At 36.6% G+C, this 23158-nt stretch overlaps 1 protein-coding gene across 2 annotated transcripts in view; it reads left to right on the top strand.

Annotated features, from left to right (window-relative positions):
• Window positions 1–23158, top strand: part of SLC4A4 (solute carrier family 4 member 4) — a 385603-nt gene that overhangs the window by 146242 nt on the left and 216203 nt on the right. Inside the window, exon 4 of one of the 2 annotated variants that reach the window (XM_024246262.3) lies at window positions 18070–18205. The exons of the other annotated variant lie outside the window; for it this stretch is intronic. Within the exon in view, the coding sequence (XP_024102030.2) occupies window positions 18070–18205 (136 nt within the window). The remainder of the gene's footprint in view (window positions 1–18069; window positions 18206–23158) is intronic. 2 annotated transcript variants of the gene reach the window in all.

Raw genomic sequence — 23158 nt, forward strand, 5'->3', positions numbered from 1 at the left:
CTTGAAGTGTTATATATAGGCTTCTAATATAAGGGATTAAGAAATGTTGTAGAGATAGAATATAGTGAAAGCGGATTGTGTCAAAGGGGGTGAATTCTTTACTTTTGTCAGTATTACTCTGTAGAATGCATAAGTTTATTTTTAGCACACTTTAATAGAAAATTAATATCCTTAGCCAGCCCACATACCCACTCATATCTAGGTTTTCTGTCAGCTTTGTGTAGTTAAGTGATATGAATAATTTAGAAGGAAGTTTATTTCTATAACAAATTATGAACCTCTGCCTTAAAAGCTGGTCCTAAAAACTTAGCTGATTCAATTTTATTATTTACTGAGAATGGATTTAGCATATCTCTGTTGGTCATTTGGGAAGGTGCTTAATGATGAAAAGCATCAACATTTACTTGTGTTTATATTTAGACTCTTGTCATTCATATGCCATTTCCCAAGCAGTTGAACTCAGTTTCTACAAGTGGTCTTTCAGCTTCTGGCCTGGTTTTTAGGTCTTTGCTGATCAGTAGACATATGTTGCTGGTGTGCTGCTGTGTGCTGCTACCACAGAATACCACAGACTTGGTAATTTGTAAAGATCAGACATTTATTGGCTCACCCCCAGTTCTGGAGGGTGAGAAGTCCACCATCAAGGTTCTGGAATCTGGGGAGGGCCTGCTTGGAGTGTCATAACATGGCAGAAGGCATCACAAAGCAGAGGGGCAAAGAAGGCAAAACAGAGCAAGAGTGGGTGAATCCATTCCCCAGATAATGTATTAGTCTATTCCTGGGGGCAGAACTCTCATGATGTAAACACCTCTTCAAGGTTTGACCTCCCAATCCTGCCACAATGGCAATTAAATTTCCACATGAGCTTTGGATGGGAAAACTTCTAAACCATAGCACAAGGCAAATGAAGCATTATGTTGTCTGAGAACAGTGAAACTATAGATGTCAAGTAGGAAGTGTTGGAGGATCTGTTATATTTATTTTTTCTTTACTGAGAATATAATTAAACTTCACAAAAGTTGAGGATCACTGCCACTAATTTTGGACCCTCAACTCAGAACAGATCTAAATAAGACAGAAAAGAAGAAAACCTTATTGTAGAATCTTGTTGATATTTCTGTGTTACATTCAGAGTTCCAGCAAAATCTTTAGAGTGTTAAGACATCTGTGGGGAATGTCACCTTTTTTCAAATAAGAAAGAACAGGCATCCATGTAACATTTCCTTGAGGCCTCCATTCCTCTCCCGATTTTAAAAGAAATTGTATTTTTAAACCACATTTCTCAGTATTGCTATCCAGGTAATATGGATAGAATTTTTTTGGCAATGTGGGGATGCAGTCAGAAATCCTAAAGATTCTTTAAGGTTCGGTGCGTCTATATTCTTATGCATTTTGACAGAGAATCTACAGGAAGGAGAATGTCTTCTTTCGTATGTGGAAGCATCTAATGGCAGCATTAGTGTGGCGCTTGTGACACTAATATTGGAGCTGTATATTTAGCTACTCTCTATAGCAAATAGTTGCACTCGAACAAATCTGTGGAGTTTATTTTGGGAATCTTGAAGATTTCCTAATGTTGATGAGAATTGAGTCTGACTTTAGAAACCTCAGGGTATAAATTGTGCTGATAATTGGTCTGAGTTGAACCTGGAGAAAATGCTGATGTGTTCACTCTTAAGCAGAGTGATTCATCATGTAAACCTTATCATGGCAGCTCTGGCAGAAGAGAGAGAAGTGATGTAGGGAGTGAGAAATTAAAAGTAACTGGAAATGGTGGTTATAACATGGACAAGAAACTTTACGTCCTTCAGGAAAAGGTTGCTGGGTAGCCATATTCTTTACCATTTCAATTAATAAGTGTTTTCTGTTCTGTTTATAGAAAGTGTCCTTTCTTTCCATGCAACTTGCTTGAAATTCCCTTCACCCTCATCCCCATTGTTCTATGCCCATGGGATTATTTTTTGGCTTTTGTGGCTTCTCAGTTAAGTAGCGTTCAGAACCATGGCCAGTCCTGGTTCAGAACTGGCTATTCTAGTCCCTACACAGCAGTAAAGGCAAGTACTGTAAGATTATGTTTGTGTTGAACATTTTTTTGAGAAAGATAATTGAGATTCTGCAGTTTCAAATATTGTAAGGAAGTGTGTGGCACTAATTTGACATGACTATTCTCAATTTAGCAACTAAAAAACCTTAATTGGCTTGTTTTCCTTATAAATATGATATTAATGCTAATTTTAGAAAATTTAGAACTTGCACATAAAGAAAACAAGGAAAATGACAATCATCAGTAATTCTTCCACTTAAGGATAATAATTGTTAACATTTAGTGTATGTCCTTCTGGTGGTTTTTTTTTCTATACATATTGTATAAATTAATAAGCCTGTTGTTGCAAGTGCAAGAAACTCATTTATAACTGGAATAAACAAACAACAAGAAAATTTTTTTATTCACTAAAGGAAGGATCTGGGTATAGCTGGGTTTTTGGGGAAAGTAATTTGATCTGAACAAAAGACTACAAGAAGCTAAACACAACAACTAGAAGTAATGATTATTTAGATACTTAAGGCACTGGGTACCTTGTAATTTTAACAAGGCAGATATGCCCTGGTGGTTAAATGTGGGCGAATGGATGTGGTTGTATGAATTCCTCTTTTTTGAGTCCTCACTTAGCTTTTCTTCTGGAAATTCTCTGGCATGTGATATGTGTCAAAAGACATAATTTGGGTCTCAATCAGGACAGCACAATGTTCTGAACTCTGTACTTACCCCCAAAATTCCTGTTATCCATTATGTCCATCTAGACTTCTTTGTCTCCTGGTTTTGTTTTCACTACTGTGTTGTTTTGGCATCCCAAGTATCGCCTCCTTGGGAACGCTGGGAGTTGACATCCTTGGCAGAGTATTGAGAGTTTCATGCTTGACTCTGATGATGGTGTCTGTGATGCGGTACCCCTTCCAGGTGCTCTTTTTTTTTTTGCAGTTAGAGGGCATCAACAGAGGGCTGTAGCCAAAAGAATCAATATGTGTGAAACATCCCTTGGGGACCCAGCAAATTCTTGGGATGTTAATTTATTTAGGGGGAATGCAGTCTTATGATATGCAGATGGAGCAATTGGGTGATTACCGTTTCTGTGAACCCATTTCTTCTCAAAGCCTCATGAATACCATGCAAACTTGGATTAAGTGAGGAAAATGGTGTCATGGAAGGTAAAATTTGGAAAAAGTCAAAATGTTTAGTTTCATCATTAGTTTAGTTACTTAGTTTAGGTCACCATTGAGGCTGCTAAAAACCAAATGATTGATTTGAATTTTACTTTTCTCTCTGATAGTCTTGGAATATTGAAATAATATTAATAATATGCTTAATATAATTACAATTAATATGATTGGGATAATTAATAAAAGAAGCAGCAGACCAAAAAGGCTGTGGGCCAATAATTTTTTAAACGTGGAATTTCATGGACCAAACTTACTTTACTGCTGTACCATCATTGAAACTACCCCTTTGAGAATGGCTTAGCAGCATTTTAAAAAGAAAGATACATATTTACATCACTGACAGAAATTCTAGTTTTAATTTTTTGACCCACTGCTTTGGCAGAAGTTAGGAAAGAACTACACAGAGTAAGTTATAGAATACAAGGAGTACTACCTTTATGTTCTAAAGAATTCTAAGTATCTTATAAATATGACCTGAATCCGTGTAACATTTTTGTAATGTAAACCCTAGGTAAATTATTTTTCTACATTTTTAAGATAAAAAGCTACGGTACAGATATTTCTTAAAAATGTCTGAGTAAACTCTAGTTTTTATCACCACTTGCTGGCTGAAATTGAATTTACTCTGCTCCTAACTAAGGTAGTTTGATAATATTATGAAACTCAGGCTCTTAATGCTGTTGACTCTCTACAGCTGAATAATAATATCATGGCATATTAAGGATAATTTGTGATAATTGACAGCTTTTCTTGAGTGGGAGCTTATTAATACATGGATACCTAAATATGTTTAAAATTATCTATTTTAATGAATACTATTTGGCTGTTTAAGTTTCTTAGCTAATTTGAAAAAGTAACTGTCTACTTGTCTATAGCCTGCTAACATGTAAATTGATGGTAATTTTCTGGATTGGTTGGGGTAAAGGTATGTTAAGGCATGAAGAAAATCTAGGTAACTTGTACACATCTCTCCAAAAGTTGGATTCCATTAAAAAAAAGTTTGTTCAATGCAATTAATTTGGTGATACACTTAACACATGGAAATTAGCTCTACTTTAACCTGTTAAAATGGAATAATAGGAGGGTATATCAGGACTGTTGGTTGCAAATAACAGAAAATTTAGCTCAGATTGCTTTAAAACAATTTCGCTTTTAATTTAAATTGTAATTGTCAAGTGTGATTGAAACATAGTTGACTTCAGGCATGGGTGGATCTAGGCATGAAACCTACATCTGCCTTGCTTCTGAGTTATTACATGTTTAATTTATTCTTAGGTAGACTCTTCCCTTAGAGTTGCAAGATGGCCATCTGTACTTCATAGCTTTTATTGCCATTTTAGCCTCTAAGCATAATGATTTATTTCTTAGTAGTTCTAGCAAAAGGCTGACATTTATTTACTCTGTTTCGCCTGTATCAGGTCAACTGCCCACTCAGAAATGAATTGCTGTGGCAAGAAGTTGTGATATTCTCATTGCTCAGACTTGGGTCATAGGGTGTGGATTGAACCAAATGGTTATACAAGTATAAAGATGGTTCTCCAGAAGAAAATGGGATGCTGTCATTAGAAAAAGAGCTTAAAGGTGGTTACTAACAGATGACCACCACAGTGTGTGTGTATGTTTGTGTGTATGTGTGTGTGTTTTAAACATTTATATGTTTATAAATGTTGGAAAAATTCATTCATTTAAAATGCATTCATTTAGTTATTCTCATTTCTTTTATTTATAAAGGTGAAAATGAAGTTTGAGGATTTTATATATATGTTTACGTGTGTTTTTAGAGTGTTACAGTGGTCTGGTAATTATTATTAATAAGAATGCACTACCTTATGTCTACTTAGCCTCCCTCCATGCCTCATGCCCCTTCTTCCCTATTCTTGATACCCTGGAATTTATTGATATCCTTTCCCTTATTCTTGATATCCTGAAATTGCACATCCCAATAAACATTAGCACATAAGCTTTGCCTGAGTTTCTACTTTCTGGGGAATATGAATGGAAAATGATATCTATCGGACTTACTTAGGGGGCTGTTTCAGATGATAAATACACCACCGTGACAGTCCTTTGATACATTGTATGCTTCAAGTTTATAAGGATGAGAAAAGGTGTAACACCACAACATTAGACTTAGAAATAGTTGACCTAAGTTTGATCCTAACTCTGCTACTTACTGTATGACACTGAGTAATTTGCAGAACCTCTCTGAGCCTCATTCCTTCATCTGGTCAACAAAGGGTCAGCATGATAACATGGGTTCTCAGGGAGGGCTGCTTGGGGTGCCTGTGAATCATTAGGCAATTTACATGCATCTCCAAGCCTCAGTTTTCTCATGTGTAAAATGGTGATAGTAATACAATCTACCTAACAGGTTTGTTTTGAGGATTCAATGAGATTGTCATTCATGCGAAGCATTTGTAAAGTGCCTTATCTATTATCATCTCTGAAAAAGAGTAAAAAGCTGCCTCTTTGAAAGATTGTGAAGATTAGCTGCATTCTCTAGGCAGCTGTTGGAGCCATTTGGGTTAGGTCTGAGCACCTGAGCTATTGTACAGCATGACATAGGTATAAAATGATGTCTTTTTCTAGGGGAAACAAAACTACTGTGATATATTTAATACATAAATTGTGGAAGTTTTAACAACCATGATATCTACCTACAAACTTTTGTCTCACAATGAAAAACAGAAATGAATACTTAAAATGATAACTATGTAAACCAGTTGAGAATAGTACATTAATCACTTAAAAATAGTTGTTTCTTTTTATACTTTGGTTTGAAAGCTGAGATTGTACCAGATTGTGGACTCTGCTAAGAAGAAAATGTGAAATCCAGAAGTCCTCATTTAACTTGTTTAAGGGAATTTATATGTAGACTTGTCATGCTCAGCAGGAATTCTTCATTGTGATCATTATTTCTATTAAAACAATTTTTTTGGTAGCCTGCAGGGTGGCCACAGTGGGATGCATCCTATACCAAAACCAAAAGGGTACATTCACAAAATGCCTTTTGGTGAATAATGAACAAATTTCAATTAATTTACTTTCTGACTATTTCATATGCCACTGTGATTTTGGTGTCTTCTGAAATCTAATACATTTACTGCCTATATTGTTTATATAGCAATCTGATCGTGTTTTCCTTTAATTCTTTTAAAAAATGAGATTAACCATTAGAGCGTGGCAGCTAACAAATGGGCTTAGAAACAACACAAATGGGTTTGAAGTCATATCACTTAGTAGTTGTGTTATCTTGAGGAAGTCCCTTACCCTCTTAAGATGCATTTTCCCTGTCTATAAGAGTAACGTAAGGAAGTAATAAAAGTAGCTATTTCATAGACTTGTGTAAAATTAATGATATAACAAATGGAAAACATTTAACACATTGCCTGGGATAGCGTAACCATTCAAAAATATTAGTTATTGCTTATTATAGTTTTATCCATAACATTTCCCCTACTGTGTATTATCTTTTCTTCTTTTTATTTTTTATTTTTATGGGTACATAATAGGTATATATATTTATGGGGTACATGAGATATTTTGATACAGGCATACAATGCATAATAATCACATCAGGGCAAATGGGGTATCCATCACTTCAAGCATTTATTATTTTTTTGTGTTACAAATTCCAATTATACTCTTTTAGTTATATTAAAATGTACAATAAATTATTATTCATTGTAGTCACCCTATTGTGCTATGAAATACTAGGCCTTATTTATTCTAACTATATTTTTGTACTCATTAATCATCCCCCACCCCACCTGCTCCCACCAACTACCGTTTTTAGCCTCTGATAACCATCCTTCTACTCTATCTCCATGAGTTCAATTGTTTTAATGTTTAGTTTCCACAAATAAGTGAGGATGTGCAAAATTTATCTTTCTGTGCCTGGCTTATTTCACTTAACAAAATGTCCTCCAGTTCCATCCATCTTATTGCATATGACTGGATCTCATTGTTTTTTCATGGCTGAATAGTACTCCATTGTGTGTATATATCACATTTTAAAAATCCATTCATCTGTTGATGCTCACTTAGGTTGTTTCCAAATCTTGGCTAATATGAATAATGCTGCAGTAAACATGGGAGTACAGATATCTCTTCGATATACTGATTTCCTTTCTTTTGAGCATATACCTAGCAGTGGGATTGCTGGATCTTATGGTAGTTTTGTTTTTGTTTTTTTGAGAAACCTCCACGCTGTTCTCCATAGCGGCTATACATTCCCACCAACAGTATATGAGGGCTCCCTTTTCTCCACATCCTTGTCAGCATTCATTACTGCCTGTCTTTTGGATAAAAGCCATTTTAACTGGGTGATATGATTTCATTGTAGTTTTGATTTGCATTTCTCTGATGATCAGTGATGGTGAGCACCTTTTCATGTACCGTTTCTTAGTTATATGTCTTATTTTAAGAAATATCTATTGAGATCTTTTTAGATCTATTGAGATCATTTTAAACTAGATTATTAGATTTTTCCTATTGAGTTGTTTTTAACTCCCTATATATTCTGATTAATAATTCCTTGTCAGATGGATAGTTTACAAATACTTTCTCCCATCTTTTGGTTGTCTCTTCACTTTGTTGATTGTTTCCTTTGCTGTGCAGAAGCTTTTTAACTTGATACGATCCCATTTCTCCATTTTTGCTTTGGTTGTTTGTGCTTATGGGGTATTACTCAAGAAACCTTTGCCCAGTCCAATATCCTGGAGTTTCCCCAATGTTTTCTTGTAGTAGTTTCATAGTTTAAGGTCTTAAATTTAAGTCTTTAATCCATTTTGATTTGATTTTTGTATATAGTGAGAGATAAGGGTCTAGTTTTATTTTTCTGCATATTAATATCCAGTTTTCCTAGTAGCATTTATTGAAGAAACTGTTTTTCCCCAATGTATGTTCTTGGCACCTCTATAAAAAATGAGCTCACTGTAGATGTATGAGTTTGTTTCTGGGTTTTCTATTTATTCTGTTCCATTAGTCTATGTGTCATTTTTATGGCAGTACTCTGTTGTTTTGGTTACTATAGGTCTATAGTAAAATTTGAAGTCAGATAATGTGATGCCTCCAGTTTTGTTCTTTGTGCTAAGGATGGCTTTAGCTGTTCTGGGTCTTTTATGGTTCCGTATAGATTGTAGGATCATTTTTTTCTATTTCTGTGAAGAATGTCATTGATATTTTGATAGAGATTGCATTGAATCTGTAGATTGCTTTAGGTAGTATGGACATTTTAACAATATTGATTCTTCTAATTCATGAACATGGAATATCTTTCCATTTTGTTATGTCTTCAATTTCGTGCATCAGTGTTGTATAGTTTTCATTGTAGAGATCTTTCACTTTCTTGGCTAAGTCTGTTCTTAAGTATCTTATTTTATTTGTAATGATTATAAATGGAATTACTTTCTTGATTTATTTTTCAGATTGTTCACTGCTGGCATATAGAAATGCTACTGATTTTTGTATGCTTGATATTGTATCATGCAACTTAACTGAATTTATTAGTTCTAATAGCTTTTTGGTAGAATCTTTAGGTTTTTCCTAATATAAGATTATATTATTTGCAAACAAGGTTAATTTGAGTTCCTCCTTTCCAACTTGAATGCCCTTTATTTCTTCTCTTGTTTGATTGCTCTTGCTAGGACTTCTAGTACTATGTTGAATAACTGGTGAAAGTGGGCATCCTTGTCTTGTTTTAGATCTTAGAGGAAAGACTTTCAGTTTTTTGCCATTCAGCATGATACTAGATGTAGGTCTGTTATTCTATTAATATTATATTGAGGTATGTTCCTTCTGTAACCAGTTTTTAGAGGGTTTTTATCATGAAAGAATGTTGATTTTTATCAAATGCTTTTTCAGCATCAATTGAAATGATCATATGGTTTTTGTCCTTCATTCTGTTGATATGATGTATCATGTTAATTGATTTGCATATATTGAACTATTCTTGCATCCCTGGGATAAATTTCACTTGGTCATGATGAATGATCTTTTTAATGTGTGTTGAATTTGGTTTGCTAGTATTTTGTTGAGAATTTTTGCATCAGTGTTCATTAAGGATATTGGCCTGTAGTTTTCCTTTTTTGATTTGCCTTTGGTTTTGGTATCAGGGTAATATTAGTCTCATAGAATGAGTTTGAAAGTAGTCTTTCCTCCTCTATTTTTAGAAATGTTTTGGGTAGGTAAAACAGAGATATAGACCAATGGAACAGAACAGAGCCCTCAGAAATAATACCACACATCTACAACTATCTGATCTTTGACAAACCTGACAAAAACAAGAAATGGGGAAAGGATTCCCTATTTAACAAATGGTGCTGGGAAAACTGGCTAGCCATATGGAGAAAGCTGAAACTGGATCCCTTCCTTACACCTTATACAAAAATTAATTCAAGATGGATTAAAGAATTAAATATTAGACCTAAAACCATAAAAACCCTAGAAGAAAACCTAGGCAATACCATTCAGGACATAGGCATGGGCAAGGACTTCATGACTAAAACACCAAAAGCAATGGCAACAAAAGCCAGAATTGACAAATGGGATCTAATTAAACTGAAGAGCTTCTGCATAGCAAAAGAAACTACCATCAGAGTGAACAGGCAACCTACAGAATGGGAGAAAATTTTTGCAATCTACTCATCTGACAAAGGGCTAATATCCAGAATCTACAAAGAACTCAAACAAATTTACAAGAAAAAAACAAACAACCCCATCAAAAAGTGGGCAAAGGATATGAACAGCCACTTCTCAAAAGAAGACATTTATGCAGCCAAAAGACACATGAAAAAATGCTCATCATCACTGGCCATCAGAGTAATGCAAATCAAAACCACAGTGAGATACCATCTCACACCAGTTAGAATGGCGATCATTAAAAAGTCAGGAAACAACAGATGCTGGAGAGGATGTGGAGAAATAGGAACACTTTTACACTGTTGGTGAGACTGTAAACTGGTTCAACCATTGTGGAAGACACTGTGGTGATTCCTCAGGGATCTAGAACTAGAAATACCATTTGACCCAGCCATCCCTTTACTGGGTATATACCCAAAGGATTATAAATCATGCTGCTATAAAGACACATGCACACGTGTGTTTATTGCAGCACTATTTGTAATAGCAAAGACTTGGAACCAACCCAAATGTCCATGAATGATAGACTGGATTGAGAAAATGTGGCACATATACACCATGGAATACTATGCAGCAATAGAAAAGGATGAGTTCATGTCCTTTGCAGGGACATGGATGAAGCTGGAAACCATCATTCTTAGCAAACTGTCACAGGGACAAAAAACCAAACACTGCATGTTCTCACTCATAGGTGGGAATTGAACAATGAGAACCCTTGGACACAGGAAGGGGAACATCACACACTGGGGCCTGTTGTGGTGTGCGGGGAGTGGGGAGGGATAGCATTAGGAGATATACCTAATGTAAATGATGAGTTAATGGGTGCAGCACACCAACATGGCACATGTATACATATGTACCAAACCTGCCCATTGTGCACATGTACCCTAGAACTTAAAGTATAAAAAAAAAAAAAAAAGAAAAGAAATGGTTTGGGTAGGATTGGCATTAGTTATTCTTTAAATTCAGCTGTGAAACCATTGGTCCCAGGCTTTTCTATGCTAGGAGACCGTTTATTATGGCTTTAATCTAATTACTTGTTGTTAGTCTATTCAGGTTTTGAGTCTTTTCTTGGTTCAATCTCGGTAAGCTGAATGCGTCTAAGATTTGTCCATTTCTTCTAAGTTTCTCAATTTATTGGCATATAGTTGCCATAGTAGTCTATAATGATCCTTTGAACTTCTGTGGTATCAGTTGTAATGTCTGCCTATTCATCTCCGATTTCATTTATTTGGGTTTTCTCTTTTTTTCTCTTAGGCTAAAGGTTTGTCATTTTTGTTTATCTTTTCAAACAACCAGCTTTTTGTTTCATGGATCTTTTGTATTGCTTTTTTAAAATTTCATTTATTCATGCTTTGATCTTTATTATTTTTCTTCCTCTACTAATTTTGGGTTTGGTTTTATTTTGCTTTTCTGTAATAGTTCTTTAAGATGCATTGTTAGGTTTTTTATTTGAAGTTTTTCTACTTTTTAAATTATTGCTTTGAATAAACTTTCTATCCCAATCTTTCTCTCCCTCCTCTTTATGCCAATAACCCTTAGATTTGCCCTTTTGAAGCTGTTTTCTAGATCTCATAGGTGTGTTTCATTCTTTTTTCTTTTGTCTCCTCTGACTGTGTATTTTCAAATAGCCTGTCTGCGAGCTCACTAATTCTTCTGCTGGTTTAAGTCTGCTGTTGAGAGACTCTGATGCATCCTTTGGTATGTTAATTGAATTTTTCAGCTCCAGAATTTCCACTTGATTTTTAAAAATTATTTCATTCTCTTTGTTAAAGTTATCTGATAGGATTCTGAATTCCTTCTCTGTGTTATCTTGAATTTCATTGAGCTTCTGCAAAACAGCTATTTGGAATTCTCTGTCTGAAAGGTCATATGTCTCTGTTACTTGGGATTGGTCATTGGTACCTTATTTAGTTTGTTTGGTGAGGTAATGTTTTCCTAGATAGTCTTGATGCTTGTAGATATTTGTCAATGCCTGAGCATTGAAGAGTTAGGTATTTATTGTAGTCTTTACAGTCTGGGCTTGTTTGTAGCGTCTTGGGAATGCTTTTCAAGCATTCAAAGGGAATTGATTGTTGTGATCTATGACTTTGGTCACTGCAGCCATATCTGCGTTAGGCAGCACCATAAACCTAGTAATGCTGTGACTCTTACATGCTGGTAGGTGTACCACCTTTGTGGTTGTGATAAGATCTGAGAGCATTCCCTGGATTACCAGGCAGAGACTCTTGTTCTCTTACTTTCCTCTAAACAGAAGGAGTCTCTCTTTCCATTTGAGCTACCTGGAGCTGGGGGTGGTGTGACACAAGTACCCCTGTAGTCATTACTACTGGGATTACACTGGGTCAGACTGGTAGTCAACACAGCATTGGATCTCACCCAAGGCCCACAGTGACCATTGCCTGGCTACCACCAATGTTCAGACAAGGTCCAAGGGCTCTTCAGTCAGCATGTGGTGAATCCAGCCAGGCTTGTGTCCTTCCCTTCAGGGCAGTGAGCTGAGGGCAGGTACAGAAATGCCATGCAGGAACCAGGGCCTGGAGCCGGGAACTTTAGGAATCTGTTAGGTGCTCTATTCTACTGCTGCTGAGCTGGCACCCAAGCTGCAAAGCAAAGTCCTTTACACTCTTTCTTTCCCTTTCCTGATGCAGAAGGAGTCTCTCTGCATGGCCACCACTGCCCCTTGCCTGGCTACTGCTGACGTTCAGTCAAGGCTCAAGCTGGCTATTCAGTCAGCTTATGGTGTATGCTGCCAGGCCTGGGTTTCTACCTTCAGGGAAGTGGGCTCTTCTCTGGCCCAGGGCAGGTCCAGAAATGCTGTCTAAGAGCGAAGGCCTGGACTTGGGGATCATAGGAGCCTGCTTGGTACTCTGCTCCACTGTGGCTGAGCTGGTGCCCAAGCTGCAAGACAAAGTCACCTTCATTCTTCCCTCTCCTTTCATCCAGCAGGCACTTCTCCCCATAGCCACCACAACTGGGAATGCACTGGGTCACACCTGAAGCCAGCATAGCTCTGGATCTCACTCAAGGTCCATGGCAAGTACTGCCTGGGTACCCTTGATGTTTATTCAAGGCCCAAGGTCTCTTAGTCAGCAGGTGATGAATCTTGCCAAGACTGGGTCCTTACTTTCAAAGCAGGAGGTTCCCTTTAGCCCAGGGTATGTCTAAAAATGTCATCTGGGAGCTAGGGCCTGGAATTGGGGCCTTAAGACTCTGCCTAGTATCTTAACCTACTGTGGCTAAGCTGGTATCCAAGTTGGAAGATAAAGTCCTCTTTACTCTTCCCTCTACTCTCTTCAACCAGAAGGAAGGAGTTTCTCCCAGAGCTACACTGCTTGGAGTTGGGGGAGAGGTGGTGCAAGCACTTTCTTGGCTGCCCAAGCTGGTGTCTCGCTAAGTCTTATGCACCCCAAGTCTCTTGGCTCTGAGCCCAGTACAGCACCAGTAGAAACTTCCTGGAGTTGCAAACTAGTTTATGACACATGATTTTGGAATTTTAATCCCCCAAAATTGATATACTGGTTGCTCAGGTGCCTCTATGTAATAAATAAGACAACCTGTGAAAGGGGTTAGGCATGGTACCTAGAGAGGAAGACCTGGAGGTAGTGTTACAACCTTCTTCCATTCCATTTTGCAGAAGTCACCACTGAGTTGCTGTCTAATGAGTAGTGATTCACGTTTTGCTAAATTGAGAATGCCAGACTACAGAGTAATGCTCTGTGGAGTAGAGCCGAGCAGGGGTATGTACTATCTATGCTGTTTTTTAGGCAGGAGACCAATTTATTTTTTTTCTGTTAGAGGTGGAGACAAACCTACATCACATCTTTAGAAATGGACAAAAGGTTGATTATCTAACTCGAGACTTCTCCCTTCTAAAAGCTAATTTTGTGGAGTACGTATGGACACAAAGAAGGGAACAGATACAGGGGCCTGCGTGAAGTGGAGGGAGGGAGGAAGGTGAGGATCAAAAACTACCTATTGGGTACTATTCTTATTACCTAGGTGGCAGATAATCTGTACACCAAACCCCTGTGACACACAATTTACCTATATAGCAAACCTGCACATGTATGCCTATATCTAAAATAAAAGTTAAAAAATATTAAAGCTAGTTCTGATTTAGGGATCTTTGATGTTGAATGTTGATGAAAAGTGATTTATATTTGTGATTCCTAGTTTCAGAACCACTACAATGAAAAAAATGACTAAACTTTTGGTAATGTGAACACACTACTCCTTAGAAGTATTGTCCAGACTCCAAATTCTGCCCATCATTTCTTCATTTTCATGCCCTCCTGATTGCCTAAAATAATTAGACTTCCCATTTCATGATTGGAAAGGCATTGCAAATATTTTTACATTAAAGTCCTGGAACTTTAGATTATTTTCTACTAAGGATATTAAGAAATTTCAGGCCAGGTGCAGTGGCTCATGCCTGTAATCCCAGCACTTTGGGAGGCCGAGGAGGGGGGATCACAAGGTCAGGAGATCGAGACCATCCTGGCTAACATGGTGAAATCCCATCTCTACTAAAAATACAAAAAATTAGCTGGGCACTGTGGCGGGTGCCTGTAGTCCCAGCTACTCGGGAGGCTGAGGCAGGAGAATGGCGTGAAACCGGGAGGCAGAGCTTGCAGTGAGCTGAGATAGCGCCACTGCACTCCAGCCTGGGCAATAGTGTGAGACTCCGTCTCAAAAAAAAAAAAAAAAAAAATTTCTAATCACAAAGTGAAACGTATTCATTGTACCTTGTATCAGTATGTACTCAATTACCTTATTTTAATGTTCTGCATACACTTATATTTAGCAGATTTTTTTCCGGTACTGGTTTATGTGCTAATTTACTTATTTATTTAAAGAATAAATTACTTAGTTAATATTTATTTTCCCTACATACATGTAAACTCTGTAAGATCAGAGATCTTTTTGTCAGAGGCTGAAGATAAAGCCTGTTAAGCCAATTAAGAGCATAGACAGTGCTCAGTAAATATTTGCTGAATGGAATACATGAGTGAATTATAAACACTTTGGAATTTATAGAAAAGTGAACATAAGAAACAGAAGCCCTAGAAATAAACCATATAACACTGAAAGTGTACCTGTGTATTTAAATATGCCTGTATATACAGAAGTCCTTGCTTTGTACTGTAGTGCATGACTGTAAAAAAAGACTTTGCAAACTGAAATTATGCAAAGGAATCCTAATAATCAATGAAAACAGTTACTATTGCTCTTTGACCTTAAAAATTTTTAAATCACTACAATCTCTCTTCTTGTTAGCTATAAAGGTATAGGGAAATGAAAAAAGGTAAAACTAATATTTATTCAGTACACAGTAATTTAAAACATTAGAAATATTGATATTAAAGTTGTTTCATTGTACAGTCTTATCAGGAGTAGTTTGAATAGTGCTTGCCTTCTTACTGTTGTACAACTTATGATACAGAGCATGAATTTTTTTCAATGCGTAGACAAACTGTCATGCTCTCTAAATGTGGATCAGCTTACATTTTATCCTGTGTGCTTTCCATGTCAAGAAATGTCTCCTAAAATTCCTTGAATGTGAAGTTTTTAGCCAGTATCACTTTCTCTAGGACATCATCATCCTTTTCATCACAATCACTTTCCTTGTTCATGTTGATTAATTCACCTTCACTAAGTTCCTCTGACTGCATATACAGAGTCTTTCAATGGTGAATGGCAGCATCATTTACATTCCATGGTTAGCTACATCTTCTCCATTTACGTTTGATACAAATTTTACTTCAATAGTATTAATTTTCGTTTCTGTACATTGCCTTCATTCTTATTGGCCAGTTCCCTCTTTGATTATCCATGTCACATGCATTTATCTTTGGGAGACAAGAAGGCAACACAGCTACACACTTTGCTGTCTGTGTGTGAACTGAATAACAAACATGCAGTGATCAATCACTGACATATTTTAAAGAAGCACCCCATGATTGGTCAATGATCATTATGCACACATGTTATGGACTGAAGAGCTAGCTGCAAAGTTTGTACTTTATGAAATTACTTTTAATATACCATGTTAACTGAAATTTGAACTGTATTGTTAGGGACTATGTTATTTAACCTAAATTGTGGTAACTGAAATGCACACATATCAGACTGAGCACAGTGAGGGCTGCCTCAATTCCTAGCTTTATTTTATAGAAATACATATTTATTGTTTGTTTACTAAAATGGGATCATTTAATGTGTATTATTTTTATTTTTAATTTAATTTTATATGGTATACATGTCACAAAAGGCCAGCTACTTTGACTTCATATTTTATGATTGCATGGTATTTTATTGTATAGTTGTACCATACTTTATTTAACCAATCTTGCTTTTTTGGACGTTTAGGATTTTTCTGTTTTCTCAGTCATAAACAATGCTAGAATGATCACCTCTGTCACTAAACCTTTGAGATAATTCTTATTTATTTAGAATGAATGTATTTCTAGTACAAGAATTCTTGGCTCACAGGATATATACACTATTTAAAAATTTTCATGTCCCTCCAGAAATTTTCATGTCCTTCAAACATCTCCCTTTAGAGAGATGTTTCCATTTAGGCTCCTACCAGTAACATAAATTAAGAAGTGCTGAGTGCATGATTCCCAAACCCTTGCCCACGTTGGGATTATCATTATTTTTTTTCATTTTTGACATTAAATTAAATTAATTAATTAATTAATTTATAGACAGGGTCTTGCTCTGTCACCCAGGCTGGAGTGCAATGGCATGATCTCGGCTCACTGCAACCTCTTTCTCCCAGGTTCAAGCTATTTTCCTGCCTCAGCCTCTCGAGTAGCTGGGATTACAGGCACACGCCACCACGCCTGGCTAATTTTTTGTATTTTTTTAGTAGAAACAGGGTTTCACCATGTTGGCCAGGCTGCTCTCAAACTCCTGACCTCAGGTGATCTGCCCGCCTCTGCCTCCCAAAGTGCTGGGATTATAGGTGTAAGCCACTGCGCCTCGCCATTTTTTGACATTTTAATAGGTAAAACACATTTTATTTTAATGATTAGTTTCAATTTTTAATTAGGTTGAATATTTTTCATGGGTTTATTTGTACTAAATAAATTTTGATCCATGGAATTTTATTCTGTCCTGTATTATAATAGTTTTAAGATGGTAGGAATTTTTTGGTTTTATTGGGTCGTTTGTGTACATATATTTCCACAAATTTATATATGCATGTGTGTGTGTGTCTATCTGTCTATCCATAATAAATATATTTGTGTGTACTTGAACTGCATTCACATGTATATAACATTGTTGGTTTTACCCAGGGATTTTGAGGAGTATTTGTGGGCCTTAAATTTGTAACATGACCATCAATTTCCAACTGCTTTTCTTTCTCTCTCTCTCTCTCTTTTCTCCTTCTTCTTCTTCTTTTTTTTTTTTTGAAAGGGAGTAACCCATGACCTGGGGGAAATTCTAGTTAATTTTTCATTACATGATTTTCAGGAGATAGGGTCAAAAGGAGCTAGTAGGGCATTCAATTATGTGCTTGAGTGTGTTGAAAAATGTTTTTTTTTTCTCTCTCCCTCAAGTGTACAATATTTTACTTGGGCTTGTTTTTCAAGTGCATTGAAGTGTGACTAAACATTTTTGGGTACTACCATTCTGTAAAGAAGAGGGCCCATCTTGTTAAATATTCCTTCATCAACTTTGCAGTTAGCCAGTTATTGGCAGGGAGAAGCCTGCAAGGACATGAGCTTTAGGCATTGGACAGAGGGAGGGTGGGTGGGAGGTGGGGACTTGGGGGATCTCAGGATTGGGGTGCTTTGTTGCCCCTCCCACTGCTGTATGAAAAAGTGACTGGTTCAAGTTGGCTTTTGTCTTATAATTTTGGATGAGTCATAAGTGGAGAAGGAGGGGAAGTGAGTGGTTAGACCTCAGCTCATCTGAGGGCTAAAGGTTCTTTGTGACACATCACACAGAATTGGAGTGCTGGCCTTCTGGAGAGTGGAGGAGAACCAAGATACAGTTCAGAACCAAAGGAATAGAGAAGGGCTTTGATTTCTTTTTGGCTTTAGATTGGGGATTTGGGAGGCTTAACAAGAAAGATGTCCACTGAAAATGTGGAAGGGAAGCCCAGTAACCTTGGGGAGAGAGGAAGAGCCCGGAGCTCCACTTTCCTCAGGGTTGTCCAGCCAATGTTTAACCACAGTATTTTCACTTCTGCAGTCTCTCCTGCTGCAGAACGCATCCGATTCATCTTGGGAGAGGAGGATGACAGCCCAGCTCCCCCTCAGCTCTTCACGGAACTGGATGAGCTGCTGGCCGTGGATGGGCAGGAGATGGAGTGGAAGGAAACAGCCAGGTGAGGCATGGCTGACTGTATGTAGTACTGACCCAGGGAAACAAGAGCAGGGCAAGATGCTTGATCCTGGAGTGCCATTCTTTAGCCTTAGCACTTTGAATGGCCAATGGGCATGGTGTTGGCTGGGATAAGGAATAAATAATTCTATTTCTTCTTTTCTTTTTTGTTGACATGAATGCAGGGCACCTCTTATTTCACTACTGGGGCATTGTTTCATTGATCCATGTTGCTATAATTTTGGCTTTTATAAGGAATTAGAAATAAAGCTCAATTTATATACTATTTAATAGTAAAATATTTTAGAGAGATAATAAACTCAGGTACCCAAAAATGACAGCCAAGAGATATGTTTCCACAGTGTCCATATGCCAAGATCTCTTGTGAGATTTTGTGTGACTTATTACTCATTCGCTGTCAAGAGGGAGGTTTTGGCCAGGTGCAGTGGCTTGTGCCTGTAATCACAGAATTTTAGGAGGCCGAGGCAGGTGGATTGCCTGAGCCTAGGGTTCAAGACCAGCCTGGGCGACATAATGGGACCCCATCTCTACAAAAAAAAAAAAAAAAAAAAAAACCAGCCGGGCGTGGTGGTGCATGCCTGTGGTCCCAGAACTCAGGAGGCTGAGGTAGGAGGCTCACTTGAGCCTGTGAGGTCGAGGCTGCAGTGATCTCTGATCATGTTACTGCACTTCAGTCTGGGTGACAGATTGAAACCCTGCCTCAAAAAATTAAATGAAATAAAAAAGAGATTATTAAAACAATGAGGAAAGTTGCTCTTATGGTAATCCCCCCAAGGTTATCCACAGTTTAGCTTTTCATGGTTTCAGTTACTCACTGTACAGTACAGTAAGATATTTTGAGAGAGTCGTCACACACATATAACTATTACAGTAAATTGTTATATTTATTCTATGATTAATTATTGTTGTTAGTCCCTTACTGTGCCTAATTTACAAATTAAACTTTATTAGGTTTTATATACAGGAAAAATACATAGTATAGATAGGGTTTAGTACTATCCATGCCTTCAGGCATTCACTGGGGGTCTTGGAATGTATCCCCGTGAATAAGGGGACTACTGTATTTCAAGTATAAACCTGCAATCTTTTAAATATAATAATAATAAAAAAAAGAAAAAGAAAAAAAATAAATATCCAGCTGAAAGTAGAAGGTTCATCTGAGTTTGGAGTTTAGAGGCCCGAGTTTACTTTGACTCTGTTGCCTCTTAGTGACAAGACACTCGGTTTCCTAGAGCTTTGGTCTCATTATCAATAAAGAGTGGATAATAATGCCTATTACATATGTATGGTATATAAAACATATATGTAAATATAGTATACAATGTATTTATAATGTCACATATTTATATACATACATGTATTTATATACATACATGTGTATATGCATATGTATGAAAATGCTTTGTAAATTGTTAAGCATTACACAAATACCTGGGGTTTCATTAATCTCATAACGGAGCTTTTCTTTTACATACAGATTCAGAGATATTCTCCAGGCAAATCTTCTGTGACATAAGGCAATTATGTAATACAAAGACTTTGATTATAATGCAGTTGTTGGTCTCTCATTGTCATCATTATGTGATGATTCCAATGTATTTCACTTTCACAAACAAGATAATGTTAAGATAAACCTCTTATAGTCTATAATTTAATTCAAATCAATTCAACTCAACCAGTGTTATTTGAATGAATAGCTTATGTCAGGCACTGTTTTAGGTACCATGAATATAGCAGTGAGCAAATGAGGATCTTACATAGATCTCTGTATCTTATTAAAAGGTTTGAAGTAAGTTGAATATAATATCTTACAATATGAGAGAATAAGGGAAACCAAATCATTATCCCAGCTTTGAGTTTAAGAAAAAGCAAAGATAGATGAAAGTCTTCTTCTGTGGTTATAGATGGAAAAAGAATTTATGGCTGCTATTTTTTCTAGATAGAGTTAGAAAGAAATTCTAGAGTCAGAAAGAAAATATTTTAAAAAATCACTTTAATCAATTAGAGCAGATGAGCTATAAAGGAGCAATAAGCCAATAGCCTTTCCCTTTATGGATAAAGATTCTTTTAAGAGTTAGAGGAAGAATTTTCATTTTCTGAGGCATACTTTAAAATTTCTTACATCATACCACTTGTAATCAAGTCTTTATGAAGTTAATTGGATTTTTTTGTAGTTTAGTTACTTAGGCTTATGCTTATAGGCTTATGGATTTATTTTTATTTCCATAATTTTAAGTAATATTGAATGTCTTTAGCCCTTTGGGGTTTTTAATACTGGAGAAGTTTCATAAATTAATTTGTTTGATAATGGGGGAGAAGTTTTTATTCCTCACCAAGAGTTTCTAGGTAGCTTAGTCTTGCAGAAACAACTGCTTTAAAAACATTTAGAACTGATGGAGAATTTCTTATCTTTCATAACTTAAACAATGCTCAGAAAAAAGGTAATTCGGCTTTACTCCTTGCCCCAACAGTAGTATTAAGGAAAGAGACTTAATTTTTAAATACTTTATTTTCAATTTACTGGGTAATTCTCTTTCTAATAGATATCTACAGTGGGTGTAATTGTTTAACTCTTCTGTTTGATAGCTACTTAATATTTTCTTCTTCTAATTAAAAAAGCTTTCATAACACATTTCCACTTCTCATCTGTAATGCTTTCTCTTGAAGCTTTTCATTCTTTGCTCTTTTGGGGCTTCCTCCCAGGATACAGCAACTGTTTCTTGTTCCCCTCTCTCAGAATCAATAACCTGTATAGAAAAAAATCCTCTGTAAAGTACAATTTTAGTTCCTAAAACATCCTCCAAAAGAAGGCTTCCAAAGCAAAAACTTTTTACTAGTGAATCTGTTTCATTCTTTCTTTTCCTTCTTTCTGATAGAAAAATACAGTGTGAGAATTGTCCTGGTGCAGCCTGAAGTGTTGGGAGATTTTGGTCTAGTCTTGACTTTGCTGCTCACTAGCTGTTTCACTTTGAGCAAGTCATGTAGTCTTTCTGAGCTTGAATTTCTTTTTTATCAGATGAAGGTCGTATTGGGTTGCCTCCTTCCTAACATTATATATGTTTCATAGCTCTAAAATTTCATTCGTGTGTGTATACTGCTATACTCAGCTAAGACTACTTTGACTTTCTTATTTTCATCTTGAAGTTCTTTGTGAGTTGTTATCATAGAGTGTAATTCAGGTGTAGTTTTCTGTTTTTCATTTCAGTCAAATGCAGACCATACCTTTTTTACATAATCCCTGGTCCCAGAAAGGTAGAGAGATTATAGTTCATTGTATAGGTAATTCAACATTGAATGATAGGAGCATAGGATTTTCACTCAAGATTTTTAAAGATTAAGATGGTTTTGATTACTTTACCATCCTTAGAGATGTTATTTCCTTGGGAGCACATGTGCCATTTTGCTGATGTAGTCTGTCCCCAAAACACCCTACTGCTGGAGAGGAAGAGTGTTGGGAGTGTATCGTGTGTCAAGTCCATGCTGTATAACTTCTCTTTATAGCGCTTACCATAATTGCTGTCGATTAATTCATTATGTATGTGATATTATTGTTTTCATATGGTCTCCCTCATTACATTAATTTATCTGTAGACAGAGACTACCATGTCTGTTCACTATCATATTTCTAGTTCCTGGCAGTGTCTGATTCATAATAGGCTCTTAATAAACGTTTGTTTAATGTGTGATTGGTTGAGAACTGATTGCCTTCGACACAGTTGTTCTGAATATAATACTTTCTTAGAAATATTAATTGACCAAATCAGGGTTCTGTATAATTCTTCTCTTTCTGACTGATAAACAGCTATGGAATGAAAGACCCAAGGTACCCAGCATGCCGTTGATAAAGCTTAGAAGAGGACCTATGTTTAAAGTTTCAAACTAGTTCATTAATATATTGATGATATCTGCATTTATAAAAGCACAGATATAATTCCTTATTTAATTGGAATCAACTAATCGGAGGGCTAATAGGATTCTCAAAATTGACATGTCTAAAATTGAACTTCAGATCTACTCTTCCTAAAGATTTCCTCATCTCAATAGACAATTCCATTCTTCTAGTTCCTGAGCCAGAAACATTGGAGTCTTCCTTGATTCCTGTCTTTCTCTACACCCAATATCTGACCAATTGGCAAATTCTATTTTACCCTTAAAGATATTCATATATTCAGAGATCTCACTACATCTCACATTCAGTACTGCTACAACTCTAGTTCATCCCATCATTTCTCACTGAGATTGCTGCAGATGGCTCCTAATTAGCTGATCTCTTTGCACCTGCTCTTACTTCCTATATGAACTATCTGCCATGATCTCTTCGACCTTGTCTTCCTTTTCATTTCCTCTGCTTCACTCTGCTTGAGCCTCACTGGCCAGTCATGCTAATCTGTCAGGAACTTTGGACTTGTTGTTCCCTCTGTCTGAAATGTTCTGTCTTCCCTGAACCCCTACAGTTATCTGCATGGCTCATGTCCTCATCTCCTTCAGGTCTTCATTCAAATATTACCTGCTTAGTGGTTGTCCTATCTGTAATTGAAACCTTCCCCCAATACTTCCTATCCCTCATCTTTCATTATTTTTGTCCTTAGCACCTGTCATCATTTAGCATACCATATATGTTGTTATTGTCTCTTCCCAATAGAATTAAAGCTCTGTGAGGGCAGAAATTTTCAGTTGTTTTGCCACTATATTCCTAGTGCCTGAAACTACCTGGCACACAGGTCATGCTCAACAAAGACTGGTTAATAGAATCAATGAATAGAGAAATAGAACCTTGATTCTTGGTTTGCTACTCCACCTACGTTCTTGGGAGAGGCGTGGAGTGAATATGCTTCCGGAAATATGCAGCTTTTCAGTAACCTTTACTACCTGGGACATACCCTGCTTTCAGAATGTTTTTGCAGTAATTTTTGACTTCCATTTGTGATGTCCAGTT

The sequence above is a fragment of the Pongo abelii genome, chromosome 3 (genome assembly GCF_028885655.2).
Source record: "Pongo abelii isolate AG06213 chromosome 3, NHGRI_mPonAbe1-v2.0_pri, whole genome shotgun sequence".
In the NCBI taxonomy this organism is placed as follows: Eukaryota; Metazoa; Chordata; class Mammalia; order Primates; family Hominidae; genus Pongo; species Pongo abelii.